Genomic DNA, 20,029 nt, shown 5'->3' on the forward strand with positions numbered 1-20,029 from the left:
TGAACGAGTCGCTTTCGTGACTCATCAAGTCACGCCGCTCCCTGGCCAATCAGTGGCCTGCAGTCTGGTGACATCGCATTTTCAATTAGACTCAGCTTGCTTGGAACCCCGACAGAGGAGGTACTAAAATAGTACCTGGTACCAGGTACTATCACTAGTGGAAACGCAACAAGACTGAGTCGAGTCAAGCCGAGTAGGCACTAGTGGAAACACGCCATAAATGGCTGCCAAAGGTCCTTCAGGACCGGTTCAGTCCAGTTCAAAGACCTGGTTAGGACCATGTTGACCAGGTCAAAGACCGGAGCAGGATGACGTTAACGGGATCACAACCATGTTAACTTGGTCAGACTGGATCAGGATCATGTTAACCAGGTCAAAGACCGGACCAGTGACGTCCCAGATTAAAGTCTAACCAATACGACCTCCTTCCACTGTGGACATCATCAGCCTGAGAGATGAGAAAAGCACAGAAAGGCTCCGGGGAAGATACCAAGTTAGTAACAGACATTAAAAAGACATGAAGCATCAGGATGGAGAGGAAGAGGAGAGAGGACCCAGTGCATCATGGGAGTCCCCCGGCAGTCTGAGCCTATAGCAGCATAATTAGGGGCTGGTCCAAGACCTGAGCCAGCCCTAAACTATAGGCTTCATCACTAAGGTTTTTAGCCCACTCTGAAATGTAGAGTAGAAATGTAGAACCCAGACTATGAAGATACACTTATATGATGACTTCATCATTTATTAATTGTTTATACAGTTACAGTCATGGGAGAAAATAAACATCTGAAAGTATCCAGATAATCACTTATATAGTGTCAGGAAATGTTTCTTATTATGATTTTACTATCTTTATGATATCAGCACAGCCCATGTGAACAGAAATTAAGACTCAACAGCAGCAGCAATAAAAACAACAACACGGAACTACTGAAGGTAGTATAATGTCCATATTTTATAAAGCACTATTTAGTTTTATTTATCTTCTGTTTGCAACATGAATTACTCTTCTGAATAATACGTGATTTATTCTCACTCCACAGTCTGTGCAATAATGATGAAGACAAGGATCAGTCACCCCAAGGATCATCTGCAATATAAATGTGTTCATCAGTTACGATTAAACTAAGTGGTTAAAACACTGAAATGTATATATGTTATTAGTAGCAGAAGTATTGTCTTTTTTTATTGACTGATCATTTGCGTCATCACAATGCAGCTACTGTCAGTAACTTGTGTTCATGTTGATTCAGACGTTTTTATGATCCATGTTAATTAATATCTGCACCCTTCACTTTTCTCCTCTCACTTGTTTTATTGGACAAAAAACTAATTTATTAAGACACATCGGACTGCAGATTACAAATGAAACAGCATCTGTTGACGCTGAGCTGATTTCTCTAATGTGAGATCTTTAATTTTTAAGGGGAGTTTTTCCTGCCATCTCACCTGTTCATGTGGGGAGTTTGGTCTGAGCTGCTCTTTATGGAAACAGTCTGAGATAACATTTGTTATGAATTGGTGCTATATAAATAAAGATTGATTGATAAGCTTTTAACAACTGAAATGCATGTATTTCAATATTAACCTTGTTATATTCACTTTCAGCCGAAGAAGGGAGGAGTTAGGAAATAGCAGCTACACTCAGCAACCTAAAAGTAATTTCAACAATCAGATTTGAGCTTTTAATTGACTTCTACAGCAGAGGAATATGAGAATCGAAACATCAAAACACCCTTGGTTTGTAGTTGGACACACCTGGGACATGTAAAATCCTGGATTCACTAGAAAAACACCACAAATACTTTCTGACGGAGAGAAGAAAGCTGTGAATTCATCCAGTCCATTCATGTTCACCATGGTTAAACTGTCTGCAGCAGCTGGCAGTAATCAATCCTAAGCTCAAAGCCCTCTAAACAGTCCCAGCAATGAACAGGTTAACCTGGTTAAAGTGTACAGATATCAGTTTTCATTCCTCAGATGCTTCCTGGTGTTTCAGGAAGCGGATCAGACCTCCAGGCAGCGGCAACTTCTTCAGACGCTGATTTCCAACCAGCTGAAGAATCCGAAGCCGGCAGAGCTGCTGCAGTGGCCGTGGAGGAGCTGGAAGCGAACCAGAAACAAACCAGTAACATCAAGATTTCTCTTGTGGTATGTTCACTGGGGGACCATCAGGTTAATTATCAGTTGACTATCACTATTGATTATCAGTTATTGACTCACCTGCTTTGTCCTTGATGACGCTCCAATCGGGGTAGCTGTCCAAGTGTTCCATCATTCTGGAGCAGAGAGTCACATGACCAACGTAGTCCAACAGGACGTCAATGATCGGTCCCGCCCACCGGCAGATACTGGGGGCCGAAATCATCTCACAGAACTGTCAATCAAGCACAGAACTGTTAATCAATCACAGAACTGTAAATCCCCCCTCCCCCTACTGTGTGGATCTGTGTTTAATAACTCTGGTCACCTGAACGCCTCCCCTTTGCTGTGGTTCCTGCAGGTCATTGTCGTCGTTGTAGCGGGACTCTCCTCTCTGTGATCGGGAGGTTTTGATTGGTGGATGAGGTGCATTACCATAGACACAGTTGAAGCAGGAGAGGGCGTGACCTCCGTGGTCCAGCAGGTACTTGAACATGGGCAGGTACTTCATGGAGAACATGTAGACGGCGGGAAAGGTGGTGGGGTGTGTGGGGATGCAGGCGTTGATGTCGGCCCCATGCTCCACCAGCATGGTGACGGTCTCGATGCAGCCCATCCTTGCCGCAACCATCAGCGGCTTGAAAACATCCAGGTTCGGGTTCGCGCCAGCCTCCAGCAGCATGTGCACAGCGTCAATGTTGTTGTTGATGACGGAAAAGTAGAGTGCTGTGCTGCGACGGTCCTCGTACAGATTTGATCGTTCTTCAGACAGCTGAGCATTGACGTCGAAGCCCGCCGTAATCAGAGTTTCCAGGACATCATCACGGTTACGCTCAGCAGCTAGGTGCAGTGGGCTGATGCCAGTCCGACGGAGTCTGGCCTTACTTGTGTTTTGGATCAATATGGACACGATGCTGGAAGCAGGAAACATCACAGGAGTTAGACCAGACCAATATCAGACAGACAGACAGACAGACAGACAGACACCTAGCTCTACACAGCTGGTGACTCTGACAGCCTGAGCCTCTGTACTCCCACTATAACAAGCTGTGACCTGGTGGACCCGAGTTTCCCTAACTCTACAAAGACATCCTCAGGGGTTTCTGTTAAAACAAAGTAGACAATAGTCAGTGTGCCTACGTGTCACTTCCTCTCTGAGCGGCGATATGAAGTGGCAATAAGCCGGTCTTTCCAGGTTTGTTGGCATCAGCATTCTGAGAAAGGAGGAGCTCCACAATTTCTTCGTGTCCATTTTTAGCAGCTTCATAAAGAGCAGTGGCTCCATCAGCAGCTTGGCTGTTAACGTCTGCACCTGCAGGAAAACGTGGAGGGTTCAGGGATCAGGGTTCAGGTTGAGGAAACCCTTAAATCATAGCTCAATCCTTCTTTGTAAAGACAATACTCGTAATTCTGAACATGGCAGCATTAAGATCAACAAAGAGGCCCAACATGGACCCCAACAGAAAGTCAGTTGTCAGTTGAAAGTTCAGTTGTGTTAAATGAACAATCAAAATAGCTCAACACAACTAATATTACAGGTAGTTTGTCCAAATTTAACAATATGCAACTTTTAATGACGACTGCAGTCTCAAAATTATTCAACCCCTTCTTGACAAGCATCTTCAGTACTCAGTAGAGCATCCTTTAGCATCTATGACTTTCTTCAGTCGGACAGCAGCCCATGCTCTGGGCTGCTTTTCTGAGCCCCTGCCATGCTTCACTGTAGACAGGTTGTTCTCTTCAGCGTCTGCCTCATCCTTCCTCCTCCAGACAAACTGCTGATCCACAGACCTGAAAAGGTCCAGTTTGGTTTCATCAGAACAGAATCCCAAAACTTCTCTAGCTCATTTCTATGGTGTCAAGCTTATTGGAGCGGACTTATCCACTTTTTTTGGGTCAGTAGTGGTGAACGTGTTGGAGTTCAGTCATGGAGGCCTTCAGTGTTTAGTATGCACCTCACTGAAGAAACCTCAGAGCCTGCTGCCACCAAGTCTGGCTGCAGGTCACTGGAGGGTTTTTGTCCTCCTGCCTCCTCAGAAATCTGGTGGCAGCCGTTGATAGCTTCCTCTTTCTGCCACGTCCAGGTAGTGCAGCCAGTGAGCCTTTGAACCTGTTAACCTTGCTTCCAACAGTATCTCTGGGAACATTCAGTGCCTTTGCTGTCTTTTTGTATCCTTTCCCTTGTTTGTGCAGGCAATGATCTCCTCTCTTAACCTTTTGGACAATTCTCTTGACTTATCCATGTTTCGAACATGCAACCAAACGTCACTATGAGCAAACCCCCACACCCAGTCCTGGTATTTGATGTGTTCTATCTCAAGAACACCTGATGCAACTAATGAGGCCCTTGATTAGTTGCACCAGGTGTGGCTGAGACAACACCTGATTTGCAAATGAGTGCTCTTATGAGGGATTCTATTCAGGGGGTGGAATAGTTTTGAGACTGCAGTTGTCGTTAGAGTGTCTTGAGACAGCGTTTGTTGTGAATTGGTGCTGTTTAAATAAAGATTGATTGATTGATTACTGCACTGCAGAAGGCACTGTGAAGGAAGGTGCTCTTCATACAGATTAGCGGTTACAGTTATTAGCAGCGACAATTTTAATTAAGAAAACACACAGCTGAAGGGTGGGACAGTGGGTGGAGTATTTTCAGCTCAGTGTGGCACAGCCCCAAACCTCTGAACACAGTTAGCATGTAGCTGCAGCAGTAGCTAGCCCAGACCTTGTCTTTGTTGACTCCAGTGGTTTAACTTTGCTGCAGTGATGTAGAAGTGTACTCTACAGTGTGTCCGTACATCGTAAATTCACTTTTTGAACACATCCAATAGGATTCAGGGAGGAGGACATTATCCTAGAACAAAGCATTGCTATAATCTCCCAAATCAGCAAATATGAGTGAAGACAAGGATACCATTTTAGAAAACTAGCATTGTGGTCATTTACATTCAGATGTAGTCTGTAGCTAGTCTTTGCTTTTGGTTAGTGTTCAGTGAACAGTTTGAGGCTCAATCTTCTACACACACCGTGTTTGAGGAGGAAGCGCAGTGTGGCAACTTGGCCACCCTGAGCTGCGGTGAACAGCGGCGAGATGCCGTATATGTTGGTTAGGCTGTGTTTGGCTCCGGCCTTCATCAGCATCTCACAGATCTCCACGTTGTTTCGAGACACGGCTTCCTGCAGGGCAGTCCAGCCCATAATACAGTGAGTGTTTACCACTGCTCCGTGGTTCAATAGCATGGCCACCATTGCAGGACTGTTCCTCTCACAGGCTGCAGAGTAACACAAAGAGAGTTCAGGGATGGGCACATTAGATGTCGGGGTAGATTCCCTGAGGTTAGATGTCGGGGTAGATTCCCTGAGTTTATTTGTGGGGATTTGTAGTTGAATTGGTTTCAGTTTAGATGTCAGGATCAAGATACGTAGTCATTTACTCGATAATTTCCTCATCCAAACCGTCAAAATGTCTCCTAGACCCCATTCCTACTGGGCTACTTAAGGAAGTCCTGCCCTTAATTAGCACGTCCTTACTGGATATGATCAATCAGTCTTTACTAACAGGCTACGTACCACAGTCCTTCAAAGTAGCAGTAATTAAACCACTCCTGAAAAAGCCCACTCTGGATTCAGGTGTATTAGTCAACTAGCTGTGTAACTTTCTAAACTCTAATAGTCTATTAGAGGATCTTCAGTCAGGTTTTAGAGCGAACCACAGCACAGAGACACTGGTGAAGGTTACAAACCACCTCCTTATGTCATCAGACAGAGGACTTCTCTCTGTACTGGTCTTGTTAGACCTGAGTGCTGCTTTTGAGACCATTGACCATCACATCCTGTTACAGAGACTGGAACAGTTCATTCATCCATAAAAGGAACCACATTAAGCTGCTTTAAGTCCTATTTATTAGATCGATTTCAGTTGGTACATGTCGAGTCCTCTGTCCACACTAAGGTTAGACATGGAGTTCCACAAGCCTCCAGCTCCACTGGGAGGTATCTGGGAGTGTTATTTGATCAAGATTTGTCCTTTAACTCCCACATTAAACAGATTTCTAGAACTGCCTTTTTCCATCTACGTAATGTTGTTAAAACCAGGTCCATCCTGTCTGTAGATGATGCAGAAACACTAGTCCACACATTAGTCACTTCCAGGTTGGATTATTTCTGTTCCTTATTATCAGGCTGCCCCAATAAGTCCTTAAAGACTCTCCAGCTGGTCCAGAACGCTGCTGCTCCTGTTCTGACCAGAACTAAGAGAAGAGACCATCTTTCTCCTGTACTGGCTTGTCTTCACTGGCTTCCAGTAAAGTTTAAAATCCTTCTCCTTACTTACAAGGCTCTTAATGTTCAGGCTCCATCATATCTTAAAGAGCTCATAGCACCGTACTACCCCACTAGAGCACTGTGCTCCCAGACTGCAGGCCTACTGGTGGTTCCTAAAGTCCTCTAAAGTAGTGATGGAGCCAGAGCTTTCAGCTATCAGGCTCCTCTCCTGTGGAACCTCCTCCCAGTCTGGGTTCAGGGGGCAGACACCCTCTCTACATTTAAGAGTAGACTAAAAACCTTCCTTTTTGATAAGGCATATATTTTAGGGCTGGATCAGGCCTTGGACCAGCCCCTAGTTATGCTGCTATAGGCTCAGACTGCCGGGGGACTCCCATGATGCACTGGGCTCTATTCTCTCTCCTCCTCTTCCTCTCCATCATTATGTCTCATGTCAGCCAAATGTCTGCCACTAACTTGGTATCTTCCCCGGAGCCTTTCTGTGCTTTTCTCATCTCTCAGGTTCCTGTGGATCCTGTGGATCCTGTGGATCCTGGTCCTGGTTCTCCTGTTGTGGTTCTCTGCTTCATGAATCACTGCTGCGGATCGTCAGCCACTCGTCATGTTTTTCAATATTACCATATTGCTAATTGTTTAGTCACACTCCTATTGTTAGTGCTATAGTCGCTGTTAGTATGTTGGTTGCTGTTTGTGTTCTCTATCCCTCTCTCTCTCTCTGTCCAACCTCCACCCAACACGGACCCTGACAGAAAGCCGCCCACATTGATCCTGGGTTAGGTTCTTCCCGTTAAAGGGGAGTTCTTCCTCCACTGTGTCCTAATCTAATCTCTGAGCTGCTCTGTGGGGATTCTTGAATCCTTCATGTTGAATTCCTGAATCGTTAGCTCTCTCTCTAATTAAAGAGTTTGTTCTGAGCTGCTCTTTATGGAAAGCGTCTTGAGATAACGCTGTTATGAATTGGCGCTATATAAATAAAGATTGATTGATTGATTGATTTGTACTTAACCACCAAGAAACTTCCTCAAAACCATAAAATAAAGACAAATGTTAAATCTGTGTGTTCCTACTTTGAACTGCAGCTGCTGCACAATCACTTAATCACTTCCCTTGGGACAAATAAAGTAACGTCATACACACGGTTACCTTCAGTAAAATCAGCTGTGATGTGTTCAGGTGAATCAGTTTGTTTTACCTTTGTAGAGCGGAGTCTCTTTGTCATTGTTCGGGATGTCTGGGTCTGCTCCGTTTTCCAGCAGTACCTGAAGGCACCGCAACTGACCTTTGCTGATGGCAACCAGCAGCGCAGACTCACCGCACTCCGTTCGCTTGTTGATGATCCCCGGCTGGGCTGAGCATGAAAATACAAACGACATGTCTTCTCTGGACTCGGTAGTGTGTGTGTGTGTGTGTGTGTGTGTGTACATATAAAAGTACCTGACAGCAGTACTCTCAGACAGGTGTCCTGGCCAAACCACGCCGCCTGGTGAATTGCGAGCCAGCCCGGTTTACTCGGCAGCATCAGGTTTGTTCCTGGACGCATCACCAACGCTTTCACTCTGCTCACCTCACCTGTACGGATCGCTTTGAACAAAAGCTCCTCCTCCCTGCAGGGAAAACACCAATCTCACATCTTTCTCACCTCACCTGCCTCACCTATTTCATGTAACCTCACCTGTCTTACCTGACCTCTCTCTCTCTCTCTCTCTCTCTCTCTCTGTCCAACCTCCACCCAACATGGACCCTGACAGAAAGCCGCCCACATCTGAGCCTGGTTCTGTTCCAGGTTTCTCCCGTTAAAGGGGAGTTCTTCCTCCACTGGGTCCTAATCTAATCTCTGAGCTGCTCTGTGGGGATTCTTGAATCCTTCATGTTGAATTCCTGAATCTTTGGTCTCTGAATTAAAGAGTTTGTTCTGAGCTGCTCTTTATGGAAACAGTCTGAGAGAACGCTGCTATGAACTGGAGCTGGAGAGATAAAGACTGATTGATTGATTGACTATACCTCACTTGTCACTTGTCTCACCTGACCTCACCTGTCTCATGTAACCTCACCTGTCTCACCTGGCCTCATCTGACAGTTTGTGTTTTCAGTGACTTCAGTGACGCTTGTTGGGTTTTGCTGGAACAGCTGGAGGTTTGACTAAGAACCAGAACCCCCGACCTCCTGAGTCCTCATGGGTTATCCCCATAATGACACTCAGACCATGTGACACAGGTGAAACAGATGGCGCAGGTGATTCCAGGTACTGAGAGGGTTTATAAACAGAACTGGACTCACTCTTCGGGTTCTGGTGCGATGTGAACCAGACAGCCGTCGGCTCTGCGGTACGCCACCATCCTCTTCCCAGAACCCGTCATGAAACGACTGATGGACCCATCGAACGTCTTCCTGACAGAGCAACACAAAATAACAGGAACAGAAGAGAGCTTTAGTCCTAGTAGAGAACATGAGTACTAGTACAGAACATTAGTACTAGTGCAGAATATTAGTACTAGTAGAGAACATTAGTACTAGTACAGAATATTAGTCCTAGTAGAGAACATTACTACTAGTACAGAACATTAGTACTCGTGCAGAATATTAGTACTAGTAGAGAACATTAGTCCTAGTACAGAACTTTAGTACTAGTACAGAACAGTACTAGTAGAGAACATTAGTACTAGTAGAGAATATTAGTACTAGTAGAGAACATTAGTACTAGTAGAGAATATCAGTACTAGTACAGAACATTTGTACTAGTAGAGAACATTAGTACTAGTAGAGAACATTAGTACTAGTAGAGGACATTAGTACTAGTACAGAATATTAGTACTAGTAGAGAACATTAGTACTAGTACAGAATATTAGTGCTAGTGCAGAATATTAGTGCTAGTGCAGAACATTAGTATTAGTACAGAACATTAGTTCTAGTACAGAATATTAGTACTAGTAGAGAACATTAGTTCTAATGCAGAATATTAGTGCTAGTGCAGAACATTAGTATTAGTACAGAACATTAGTACTAGTACAGAATATTAGTACTAGTAGAGAACATTTGTACTAGTACAGAATATTAGTACTAGTAGAGAACATTTGTACTAGTACAGAATATTAGTGTTAGTGCAGAATATTAGTGCTAGTGCAGAACATTAGTATTAGTACAGAACATTAGTACTAGTACAGAATATTAGTACTAGTAGAGAACATTTGTACTAGTACAGAATATTAGTGTTAGTGCAGAATATTAGTGCTAGTGCAGAAGATTAGTATTAGTACAGAACATTAGTACTAGTACAGAATATTAGTACTAGTAGAGAACATTTGTACTAGTACAGAACATTAGTACTAGTACAGAATATTAGTGCTAGTGCAGAATATTAGTACTAGTACAGAACATTTGTACTAGTAGAGAATATTAGTACTAGTACAGAATATTAGTACTAGTACAGAACATTTGTACTAGTACAGAACAGTACTAGTAGAGAACATTAATACTAGTACAGAATATTAGTATTAGTAGAGAACATTAGTACTAGTGCAGAACATTAGTACTAGTAGAGAACATTTGTACTAGTACAGAAGTTTTGTACTAGTACAGAATATTAGTACTAGTAGAGAACATTAGTACTAGTAGAGAATATTAGTACTAGTACAGAACAGTACTAGTACAGAACATTTGTACTAGTAGAGAACATTAGTACTAGTAGAGAACAGTACTAGTAGAGAACATTAGTACTAGTAGAGAATATTAGTACTAGTACAGAACAGTACTAGTACAGAACATTTGTACTAGTAGAGAACATTAGTACTAGTAGAGAACAGTACTAGTAGAGAACATTAGTACTAGTAGAGAATATTAGTACTACTACTAAGAGAAACTGAGGTCACACACAGATCAGGAGGCTCTTCACTCGGAGGGTTTGGGGAGCTGTAGTGCGCAGCGTTCTGGGCCGGTGCATTGTGGGAACTGCAGTGCGCAGCGCTCTGGGCAGGTGCATTGTGGGAGCTGTGGCTGGGCTGGTGGGTGTTTGTGGCTGCAGGGTTCAGGCTGCTCCTGTCAGGTGCTGTCAGGTGAGGAGGCCTGGTGGCGGTGGCGTCACAGTGTGTGTCGGTAAGACTGCGCTCAATAGCGAGCTGCAGCAGCTCGTCATCGCTCAGGTTACTGTAGAGAGAATAATCATCGAAGGCCAGACTGGGACCTGCTGGTCCAGACCTGGAGATGGCCGCCATGTTGGAGCTGTGAGGTCAGAAAGTGATAAATTTAGTGTGTGATAGAAAAGCCAGGAGGAAACACAGGTGTAAGACAGGACTCCCTCTGATTGGATGATAAGGAGACGAGCTGAGGGAGGATTCATAAACTGAGCAAAGAAGAAAGAACAAAGTGGACATTAACACACAAGCAGTTTTCTTTGAGCCTTTTTAATAAAATCATCACAGTGTAGTTCTAATTCTGGTGAGATTTGACTCCACAGGTTGACGTTTTTCTCTTTGTTCTGTCACCACAGGTGAATACCTGGGGGGCTGTAATGAGCAGAGCAGCCTGAGGGGGTTGCTGTCAGGCCTCCTCCTGCTGCTGTGGTTTAAATCAGTGATCAACCGACCCTAATAGAGAAACACACAAACTAAGTCAGAGCACAGCAGCAGAGCAGTCACACAAACACTGAACAAAACTTTATCGAGATGGCAGCGTTGACAACAAAACTTACACTTCAGCAGAAAACTTACTTGCTGTTTTCTGAAAGTGTTTCCTAAATCCAGAGTTTCCTCTAAAAGTCGTCCATGTGTCTCATCGGCCTGTCTGTCTGTCTGTCTGTCTGTCTGTAATGGACTCAGTGTGGATGGGGCAGGGTTTGGGGGGGGCTTGGAGGGGGGGTTATTTCAGGTTTATTTCAGGGACCTTGTTGTTTACCAGCAAGGAGAGACTGAGAACTGTAAGGAGTCAATCAATGTGTGATCTGAGCCCACAATTTAGAATAAGATTGTGTGTGTGTGTGTGTGTGTGTGTGTGTGTGTGTGTGTGTGTGTGTGTGTGTGTGTGTGTGTGTGTATGTGTGTGTGTGTGTGTGTGTGTGTGTGTGTGTGTGTGTCTATGTATGTGTGTGTGTGTGTGTGTGTGTGTCTATGTATGTGTGTGTGTTATTTTTAGACTAAGGGGGGGTTGGGCTGCATGAGGCTTCAGTGTTAAATGAAAACTTTATTTAACAACAGAACGATGACAGTGAGGAGAACAACAGTGACTTTATTTCAGTCAAAGTCAAACCTGATATATACACACATGTACACACACACAGTCTATCTGATCCAGCGAACTGAACTCTCCAGTAAATCCTCCGTCATTAATCGATCAATCAATCAATCTTTATCTCTCCAGCTCCAGTTCATAACAGCGTTCTCTCAGACTGTTTCCATAAAGAGCAGCTCAGAACAAACTCTTTAATTCAGAGACCAAAGATTCAGGAATTCAACATGAAGGATTCAAGAATCCCCACAGAGCAGCTCAGAGATTAGATTAGGACCCAGTGGAGGAAGAACTCCCCTTTAACGGGAGAAACCTGGAACAGAACCAGGCTCAGAGGGGGACGGCTTTCTGTCAGGGTCCGTGTTGGGTGGAGGTTGGAGAGAGAGAGAGAGAGAGAACTAACAGCAACCAAGATACTAACCATTAAGGTTTTGATGTTTCAGAGGAGAGCAGATTCCCCCATGTGGCCATTGTGTGTGATTGATTGATTGATTGATTGATTGATTGATTGATTGATTGATTGATTGATTGATTGATTGATTGATTGATTGGTGGATGGATGGATGGATGGATGGATGGATGCATGGATGGATTGACTGATTGATTGACTGATTTACAGAGACCTGTTTCAGCCCCGCCCATTGTAAATATCTGCCTGGACTGATTCACAGAGACAGACCATATTCAAACCGGTACGTCAGCATCACCGCTTACTGTCCATCAGCCCCTACTACGTCACCGAGCTCCAGATGTCACATGGTCAACGTGGACAGGTGAGTCCAGGTGAGACATTGTACTGCAGGAAGCGGGTGAGTCTGACAGGAAGTAGCAGAGTGTGCAGTAGTTTAAGTCTTTGGACTCCGACCAAATGTCTGATCTTCAGCCTGCAGAGCTGCATCAGGGGATGAGGAGGACCTGACCAGGAAACACAGACGGAGGACAGGATACGTGATCTCTGGTCCCTCAACTTAAACCAACCCCCCACATCGCGTTGTTTCAGCACAGTCAGCCAATCAGAGCGAGGCGCTACTCTGTGGTCTGGCCCTGTTGTGTTGGACTGAATTATATCGAATATTTTGTGTGTTTTGTTTTCATTAAAATTAACACATTAAATCCACAGACATCAAGTGTCCCATGACCTCTGACTGTCAAGTACAGCAGGAACTGGTCCATGAACTCTGGAACCTTTTCAAAAAGCTCAGCCCCGCCCACCCATAGTTACTGTTGCTAATGACAACTTTCTGTCAGCTGCCTGTGTTGGTTTCGTTTCTTACAAGCTTTCAATTTGATCAGCATCCAGTCGCTGCGACTCCCCAGAACCTCCAGCAGTCGGGAACAAAGATGGACGTGACTGACGTAGTCCAGCAGCATTGAGATAATGGGGCCGCTTATACGTTCTAACGCCGGGCTGGAGACGGCCTCGCAGAACTGAAAGCAGACAGAAACGCCCTTTAGCGGACAGTCACATGCACTGGTTTGTGCTGGACATTTCTGACTCACCTGAATGTTGTGCTGTGTTGGTGCATCACTGCTGTTCTGCATTTCTTCAACGGGACGTCGTGATGGCGTGATGGCCGGATGTTGTTTTTGGCCATATGGACAGTGGAAGCAGGGCCGGGCGTCACAGCCGTTGTCCAGCATCAGTTTGAGCATGGGCACAGACTCCATACTGAGCAGGATGGAGGACGGAAACGAGGACAACTGGGTGGAGACCTGAGCATTGACGTCTGCGCCATACCGTAGCAGCAGTGTCGCCATGTCCATCCAGCCAAGACGGACGGCGATGAGCAGTGGGTTGAAGACGTCCAGGTTGGGGTTAGCGCCGGCCTGCAGCAGCATCTCGGTGGCCTCCAGGTTCCCATTGTAAACAGAGAAGTAGAGCGCCGTGCACCTCCGGTCCTCGTACATCCTGGAGCGTCCCTTGGACAGCTTGGCATTGACATCTAAGCCAGATTCGATTAGCAGCTCCATGATGTCATCCCTGTCCTTCTCTGCAGCGATGTGTAGGGGACTGATGCCACTGTGCCGGACTCTGACCCTGCTGGTCACCGGGATCAGCATCGACACGATCCTGGAAATCCAAAAGGTAGCTGTCAGGAGGATTTATGATCATACGGTATATGGATCATACGACAATTGTGGCTCAGCACCAGACAAACAAACATGTTTTTGCTTTAAAGAGATGCAAGTTTGTAGCCTCAAACTTCTTTTGGTCTTGGACATAAACACATAACTGACTTCCTTATAAGGTCTGAGGTGTCCAGACCCCTCAGGTCACCTGGTGCAGGTCTACTAAGCATTCCCAGAATTAGAACCAAGCAAGGTGAAGCAACTTTTAGTTTCTCTGCTCCTCACCTGTGGAACAAGCTTCCTGAACACCTGAGCTCTGCTGAAACTGTCAGCGCATTTAAATCAGGCCTTAAAACATCACTGTTTCCAATAATAGAGCTACATAACTTCTTTAAATTTGTTTGAACTATTTACATATTTATTGTCTTTTAGATGGAATTTAATGTTTCTGTGTCTTATTTTTATTGTGTTTTCATAGTTTTATGTCCCTGTAAACATTGCCTTGTGTCTGAAAGGTGCTATATAAATAAATTTGCCTTGCCTTGCCTTTTGTGTTTATTTGGGAAGACCTTGTCAGTCACAGTTTACTAGTGTATTTTATTAATAAAGTAGCCATGAAGCACAGAACACCTGATGAAGGTCAAATCTATGTGTCTCAGACCGTGAATGATTGTTCTGAACAGCCACGTGAAGAGGCAACAGGCCAGACTTCATGGATCGGTTAGGGTCAGCTTTCAGAGAGAGCAGCGCGTCCACAGCAGAAACGTGACCGTTCTTACAGGCTTCGAACAGTGGCGAGGCTCCGTCGACTGCCTGCCCATTTATATCTGCACCTGAGAGACAAAAGGACATTTAAAAACACTTTAACATCAGTTTGTCAGGACCTGATTTTACAGATCACTAGTGGACATGCTGGTAGGGCTGACCTCTCTTGGCGAGCAGGTGGAGGACTTCAACGTGTCCGTGTTGTGCGGCAGTGAAGAACGGACTGATGCCGTAGATGTTTCTGGTCTGTAGATCAGCTCCAGCTTCCAGTAATACGCTGCAAAGCTCTGGCTGTCCATGTCTGCAGGCTTCATGAAGCGCACTGGTTCCCTGAATGCAGGAGCGATTCACCTGAGCGCCAAACCTCAGCAGCAAAGTCACAATGGCTTCATTCGGATGCTCACTGGCTAGAAAACAGTAATAATAAAATCATCCACTTTTCTCAGACCGGGAGGGCTTTGTTATGTCTGCAGGCAGCCAGTCGAATACTTTCCCACCTTCTGGAAACCTCACATGTTTGATCAGACAAAGCCTCACCATTCTATAAACTATTCAACCCCTGGTTTCCCTTCACAACAGAGACAATACATCAGCGGTGATGTCAGCTCACCTGTGTACAGGGGCGTTTCTCGGTCCGTGTTGGCAATGTTTGGGTCGGCTCCATGCTTCAGGAGAAAGGCAACACAGGAAATGTTTCCTCGACAAGCAGCCAGCAGCAGAGCGGTCTGATTCTTTAAAGTGCCTCTGTTCACTGAGTCGGGATGAGCTAAGGACAGAAAGAGGCTGAAATTCAGCTTTATTACAAATTGGATTTGATTTCATAGCACTGATAACATTTTCAACCAAGTAACTTATTAGTGCCATGAGCCAGAAACATTATGTCACATGCAGAAAATATACATTAGAAATACAGGAAATCTTTACAGAGTCCCAGAATAGAGGGCAAGCAGAAAACCAGTTTAATCGGTGTGAAGGGTAGCGGGGCATTGGACTGAATGACAGGAAGAAGTGAAAATTAACTGAAATTAGATCCAACAGGAGGCAGTAATGCAACATTACTGCAACAAGAAGGGCCAAAGTCGTCTCCACCTGCTGAGGAGACTGAGGTCCTTTGGAGTGTGCAGGACTCTGCTCAGGACTTTTTATGACTCTGTGGTGGCGTCTGCAGTCCTCTATGCAGTGGTCTGCTGGGGAGGAGGGAGCACGGAGAGGGACAGAAAGAGACTGAACAGGCTGGTCAGGAGGGCCGCTTCTGTCCTGGACTGCTCCCTGGACTCCATAGAGGAGGTGGGTGAGAGGAGGACACTAACAAAACTCAAGTCCATCATGGACAACCCCTCTCATCCCCTGCATGAGACTGTGGGGGCCCTCAGCAGCTCTTTCAGCAGCAGGCTGAGGCCCCCACCCTGCAAGAAGGAACGCTACCGCAGGTCATTTCTCCCATCAGCCATCAGACTCTATAACACCAGCATCACTGGCTGATGTTAATATACTGCCTACCATCCATGTCATTCCATTCCTGTCTAAAGTGTAAATATCCTATGGTGTAAATATTTATTTCATTTCATCACAACCATATATTTATATTTATATTTATATTTATTTTTGCTATTTTGTCTTTTCTATTGCTTTGTTTCTTTCACTCTCCCTGTTTATATTGTTGCTGCTGTAACAAGAAAATTTCCCCCTATGGGGGATCAAATAAAGAAAGTCTCAAAGTCTCAAACATCAAGGGTGTCAGGTGCAATAAAACCTTAAAGAAAAGGACAAAACTTATTTGCAACAAATCTGCAATTACAGCACTCTTTAGACATCAGTAATTACTTTTGTCCAGTGTTAACATAGATGTCTCGAGTGCCAAAAGTAAAAGGTCATAATAAGCCACAAGCCTCTCAAAGTGCCGCTGAGACTAAAGAGTTTGGTCAGTTTGGTCGGTTGGTTTTAGAGGTGTCCTGTCATCAACAAAAACCTGCAAAAAGAAATGTTGGATTGATCCCCAAAGTCCAAAGGATTCATCCTTCAGGATCATAAATGTCTGTAAAAAATCATGACAAGTTATTCAATAGTTGTTGGGATGTTTCAGTCTGGACCAACTGATCGATCAATCAATCTTTATCTGTACAGCACCAATTCATAACAGCGTTCTCTCAGACTGTTTCCATAAAGAGCAGCTCAGACCAAACTCTTTAATTCAGAGACCAAAGATTCAAGAATTCAACATGAAGGATTCAAGAATCCCCACAGAGCAGCTCAGAGATTAGATTAGGACACAGTGGAGGAAGAACTCCCCTTTAACGGGGAGAAACTTCGAACCGAACCAGGCTCAGAGGGGGGGCGGCTTTCTTTGATCAATACTTTGATCAGTAGAGCCACTGTGCTCGAACTAACTGAGAACACAATCCAATCAAACAACAACCAAATTGATCAAAAGGTGAGTTGAAAATGTGGCAGCATTACATAAAAGCCATTCGGGTCATCGGGTGGAAACAGCTGACGGTGAAAAGACAAATACAATGGTTGGTTCACTTTAGCTGTGTTGGTAAAGAAATTAAATTACTGTACAGTCAAAATAGTCATGATACACATTTTAGGCACCAGAAAACAAAAATTATGAATTTGATTTTATCAGGATTTAACACAAGTTTAGGACCACAACAACAAAAGGAACAAGAGAGATCCTGAACAGAACAGAAGAAGAAAACTGTATCATCGGCATGTTGACAAATATTTCATCCATGTATTGATGCAGCTGACAGAAGAGTAGAAAAGGTTCATTTTTTGAGGGAAATGTACATGTGCCCACAGCTGAAAATCTCTGAAAGTGAAAGCTACAATTTGGTTTTAGTTTAAGGACTGAAAGGAGTTGACACGTGTGAGTGATTGAAATTGAAGGTTCAGTTGAAGTGGACGTGTTGAAGGCAGATAAAGTTAAGGAATATGAGAAGAAAGCAGTTGAATTGTCATTTAAACAGAAGAGAAGTAGAAAGCTGTGTCGTCAGCATACTGATGAATTTCCTACCATAAAACAATCTACAACACAGATCGAAAATACTGAATGACAATCTAAAACCTTTGGGACGTTTTCAGTACGTAGTATGAAGACATGTTGTCCTTAACTGAGCTGAAATTTTCTGGATGGATGGAATAGAGTGAAATGAAGGCTTTAACCTCCAAAGTTTCATCAGTACATTATCTGACATGTATTATTTAAAGACATCTGGGGTTTGTGCATCACAAATGTGTAGAATATAATTCACCGTGGTGTTGAAAGCTTTTTGGAATGAAACAAAGAAAACTGTGAACAAACTCAGGTGCTCTCCATCAGACAACCAGACATCAGATGTCCTTCTCACCACTGACAAGGACACTGACACACTGCAGCTGTCCATAATAGGCAGCTTCATGAAGAGCGATCCAGCCTTCATTGTTCGACTCCATCAGACTGCTGGACTTCTGTCTCACCAAATCCACCAACGACTCCACATCTCCATTCATAATCAGAGACTGCAGAGGACTGAACTCTCTGAGACAAAAACAGAAAAACACTGTGAGCCATGAGGACCAGGATCAGGAGAAACTTTCAACAACTTGTTAACATCTGAAAACAGTATAGTAGTAGTAAACTGAGGAGCGTGAAGAAGGTGAGGAGTGAATACAGGAGGCCACTTAGTTGGTTATCATAATGAGGGAGAACCACAAGAGACAATATCTGTGACACAGGTATGTATGAAGGTGGGCTCAGGTTGCCAGGGCCTCTATCACATGATGCATCATAATAGGTTCACCTCCTGAAGGGCCAATCACCTGACAGCAGCCTCTGACTGCTACTCTGTGTAGAGGACTCACAAAGATGCTCAAGATCATTTCAGGGGTCTCTGAGCCCACCTGAGACCCTGATCCAAGTCCTAGACCTGGACCTGGTGTATGACGAGCAGGTGAAATAGAATCTGAATGAGCTCGTCATCCATCCCAAGACGGCCAGAAGTGCGACTGCAGAGTTGAACTTTGTTTGGATGATTGCTAAAACTCCAGTTTTTGGTATTTTATTGTGTTTTGTCTGTTTGTCGACTGTTTTCAGATGTTTGCTGGTTTTTCCTCTCTGTTCATTTTAAACTGGACTCACCTTTTGAGGCCTTTGTAGAGGAACTGGAACAGGCTTGTTGGTGGGTTTGCACAGTTTGGGATATGGGGGGGCTCTGAACATGGGGGGTGGGATGGTGGGACATACTGTAGGTGTCTGTTGGGACGTCTTTGTCTGGGGTTTGGGTTTGTCTGAGCGGGTACAGCAGGGGTGGGGGGTGCTGAGGATGAGGCTGTGCTGCTATCAGAGTTGGGAGGAAGGTGTTTGTCAGTGAGGCTTCTCTCTGCAGCCGCCTGTAGCAGCTCCTCATCAGACAGCTGACTGTACACACTGTAGTCATCCACCTCGCAGACGGCCATGTTGGATCTGACAGGCAGAGAAACAATCAATCAGTGTGGATCCACACAAACGAAACACAGACACACTCAATATTCAGCAGCAGCCATTAAATGTGTGCTGAGTGTGGAAGCAGCAGCCGTCATCTGAGCTCCAACGCTTTAAATACAACTGAAAATGCCACAGAGGTCACACACACACACACACACACAATGACACTTGTCTACTTTCTACAGCCTCTTAAAAAACTAATAAAAATATATGCCTTTTGCTTTTTCTGTTTCACTTGTGTTCACAGAAACTACAGCCTAACCTGCTAACACAACACTAACTACAATATAACCTGCTAACACAACATTAACTACAGCCTAACCTGCTAACACAACACTAACTACAGCCTAACCTGCTAACATGAGATGGCACCAGATGAGTCATGAACCCTCAGTGACGAGTTGATTCTGCAGGACTGAACCAGGATCAGGACTCTGGTGAAGCTCAGACAGTCCTACCTAAACTCCAGTCCTCTGTTTGAGTCGGGCTCTTCGGGGTTAAAGCAGGAACCGTCTCCAGGCTTCATGTGAGACATGTTTCCAGAAGGATCTGTGATACTGAGACTCTGCTGAAGGTCACAGTGATCCTCCCACAGACGCTCATTGCACTGAAGACGCCAACTTCCAAACATTATTCAAACGGTTTCATCTGCTCTCAACAAACCAGAGTGACCCATGGTCCACAAAATGTCTGAACTCAGTGAAACACAGTTTAGTTTTAGACAGAGAAGCAACTTTCTTTCTCTTACAATAATAATAATAATAATAATATTGACAATAATGATTATAATAATAATGATCATGATCATAATAATAATGATAATGTTGATAATAGTAATAATGATGATAATAATTATATTGATGATAATAATAATAATTATGATAATAATAATATTGATCATAATAATGATAATAATATTAATAATAATAATATTGATAATAATAGCTACAGTGGTAACTAGTGTAATGACACTGTAATAACTAGTGTAATGATACAGTGGTAACTAGTGTAATGACACTGTAATAACTAGTGTAATGATACAGCGGTAACTAGTGTAATGACACTGTAATAACTAGTGTAATGACACA

At 44.2% G+C, this 20,029-nt stretch overlaps 2 protein-coding genes across 3 annotated transcripts; both read right to left on the minus strand.

Annotated features, from left to right (window-relative positions):
* Window positions 1–759: 759 nt before the first annotated feature.
* Window positions 760–11,214, minus strand: LOC139218154 (ankyrin repeat and SOCS box protein 2-like). 2 transcript variants are annotated; one of them, XM_070849710.1, is made up of 11 exons: window positions 11,125–11,214; window positions 10,913–11,001; window positions 10,292–10,636; window positions 8,698–8,808; window positions 7,855–8,024; window positions 7,613–7,768; window positions 5,163–5,408; window positions 3,280–3,451; window positions 2,468–3,053; window positions 2,221–2,374; window positions 760–2,100 (listed from the first exon to the last, which is right to left on the minus strand). In XM_070849710.1, the coding sequence occupies exons 3-11, from the start codon at window positions 10,627–10,629 to the stop codon at window positions 1,967–1,969; spliced, it is 2,067 nt and encodes a 688-aa protein (XP_070705811.1). In that variant the 5' UTR covers window positions 10,630–10,636; window positions 10,913–11,001; window positions 11,125–11,214; the 3' UTR covers window positions 760–1,966. The 2 variants fall into 2 exon arrangements, with proteins under 2 accessions (XP_070705811.1, XP_070705812.1); XM_070849711.1 differs by lacking the exon at window positions 10,913–11,001 and having other exon boundaries at window positions 11,125–11,209.
* Window positions 11,215–11,655: 441 nt separating this feature from the next.
* LOC139217980 (ankyrin repeat and SOCS box protein 2-like) lies at window positions 11,656–19,478 on the minus strand. Its single transcript, XM_070849495.1, has 9 exons — window positions 19,400–19,478; window positions 18,597–18,920; window positions 17,827–17,996; window positions 15,084–15,239; window positions 14,635–14,880; window positions 14,370–14,541; window positions 13,139–13,709; window positions 12,913–13,066; window positions 11,656–12,553 (listed from the first exon to the last, which is right to left on the minus strand). Exons 1-9 carry the CDS (start codon window positions 19,474–19,476, stop codon window positions 12,399–12,401), a joined length of 2,025 nt encoding a protein of 674 aa, XP_070705596.1. The 5' UTR covers window positions 19,477–19,478; the 3' UTR covers window positions 11,656–12,398.
* Window positions 19,479–20,029: the final 551 nt, after the last annotated feature.

The sequence above is a fragment of the Pempheris klunzingeri genome, chromosome 18 (assembly GCF_042242105.1).
Source record: "Pempheris klunzingeri isolate RE-2024b chromosome 18, fPemKlu1.hap1, whole genome shotgun sequence".
Taxonomy (NCBI): domain Eukaryota; kingdom Metazoa; phylum Chordata; class Actinopteri; order Acropomatiformes; family Pempheridae; genus Pempheris; species Pempheris klunzingeri.

Bases quoted from the DNA above. Each gene is read 5' to 3' on its own strand.
- LOC139218154 (XM_070849710.1), bottom strand. From the start codon at position 10,629: ATGGCGGCCATCTCCAGGTCTGGACCAGCAGGTCCCAGTCTGGCCTTC. The intron at 8,809-10,291 runs GTGTGTGACCTC...TTGCTCTGTCAG, and splicing joins AGTGAAGAGCCTCCTGATCT to GAAGACGTTCGATGGGTCCA. The intron at 5,409-7,612 runs GTAAAACAAACT...GTTACTCTGCAG, and splicing joins AGAGACTCCGCTCTACAAAG to CCTGTGAGAGGAACAGTCCT.
- LOC139217980 (XM_070849495.1), bottom strand. From the start codon at position 19,476: ATGTCTCACATGAAGCCTGGAGACGGTTCCTGCTTTAACCCCGAAGAG. The intron at 18,921-19,399 runs GTAGGACTGTCT...TCTGCCTGTCAG, and splicing joins AACAGAGGACTGGAGTTTAG to ATCCAACATGGCCGTCTGCG. The intron at 13,710-14,369 runs GTCTGAGACACA...TTGGATTTCCAG, and splicing joins GTTCAGAACAATCATTCACG to GATCGTGTCGATGCTGATCC.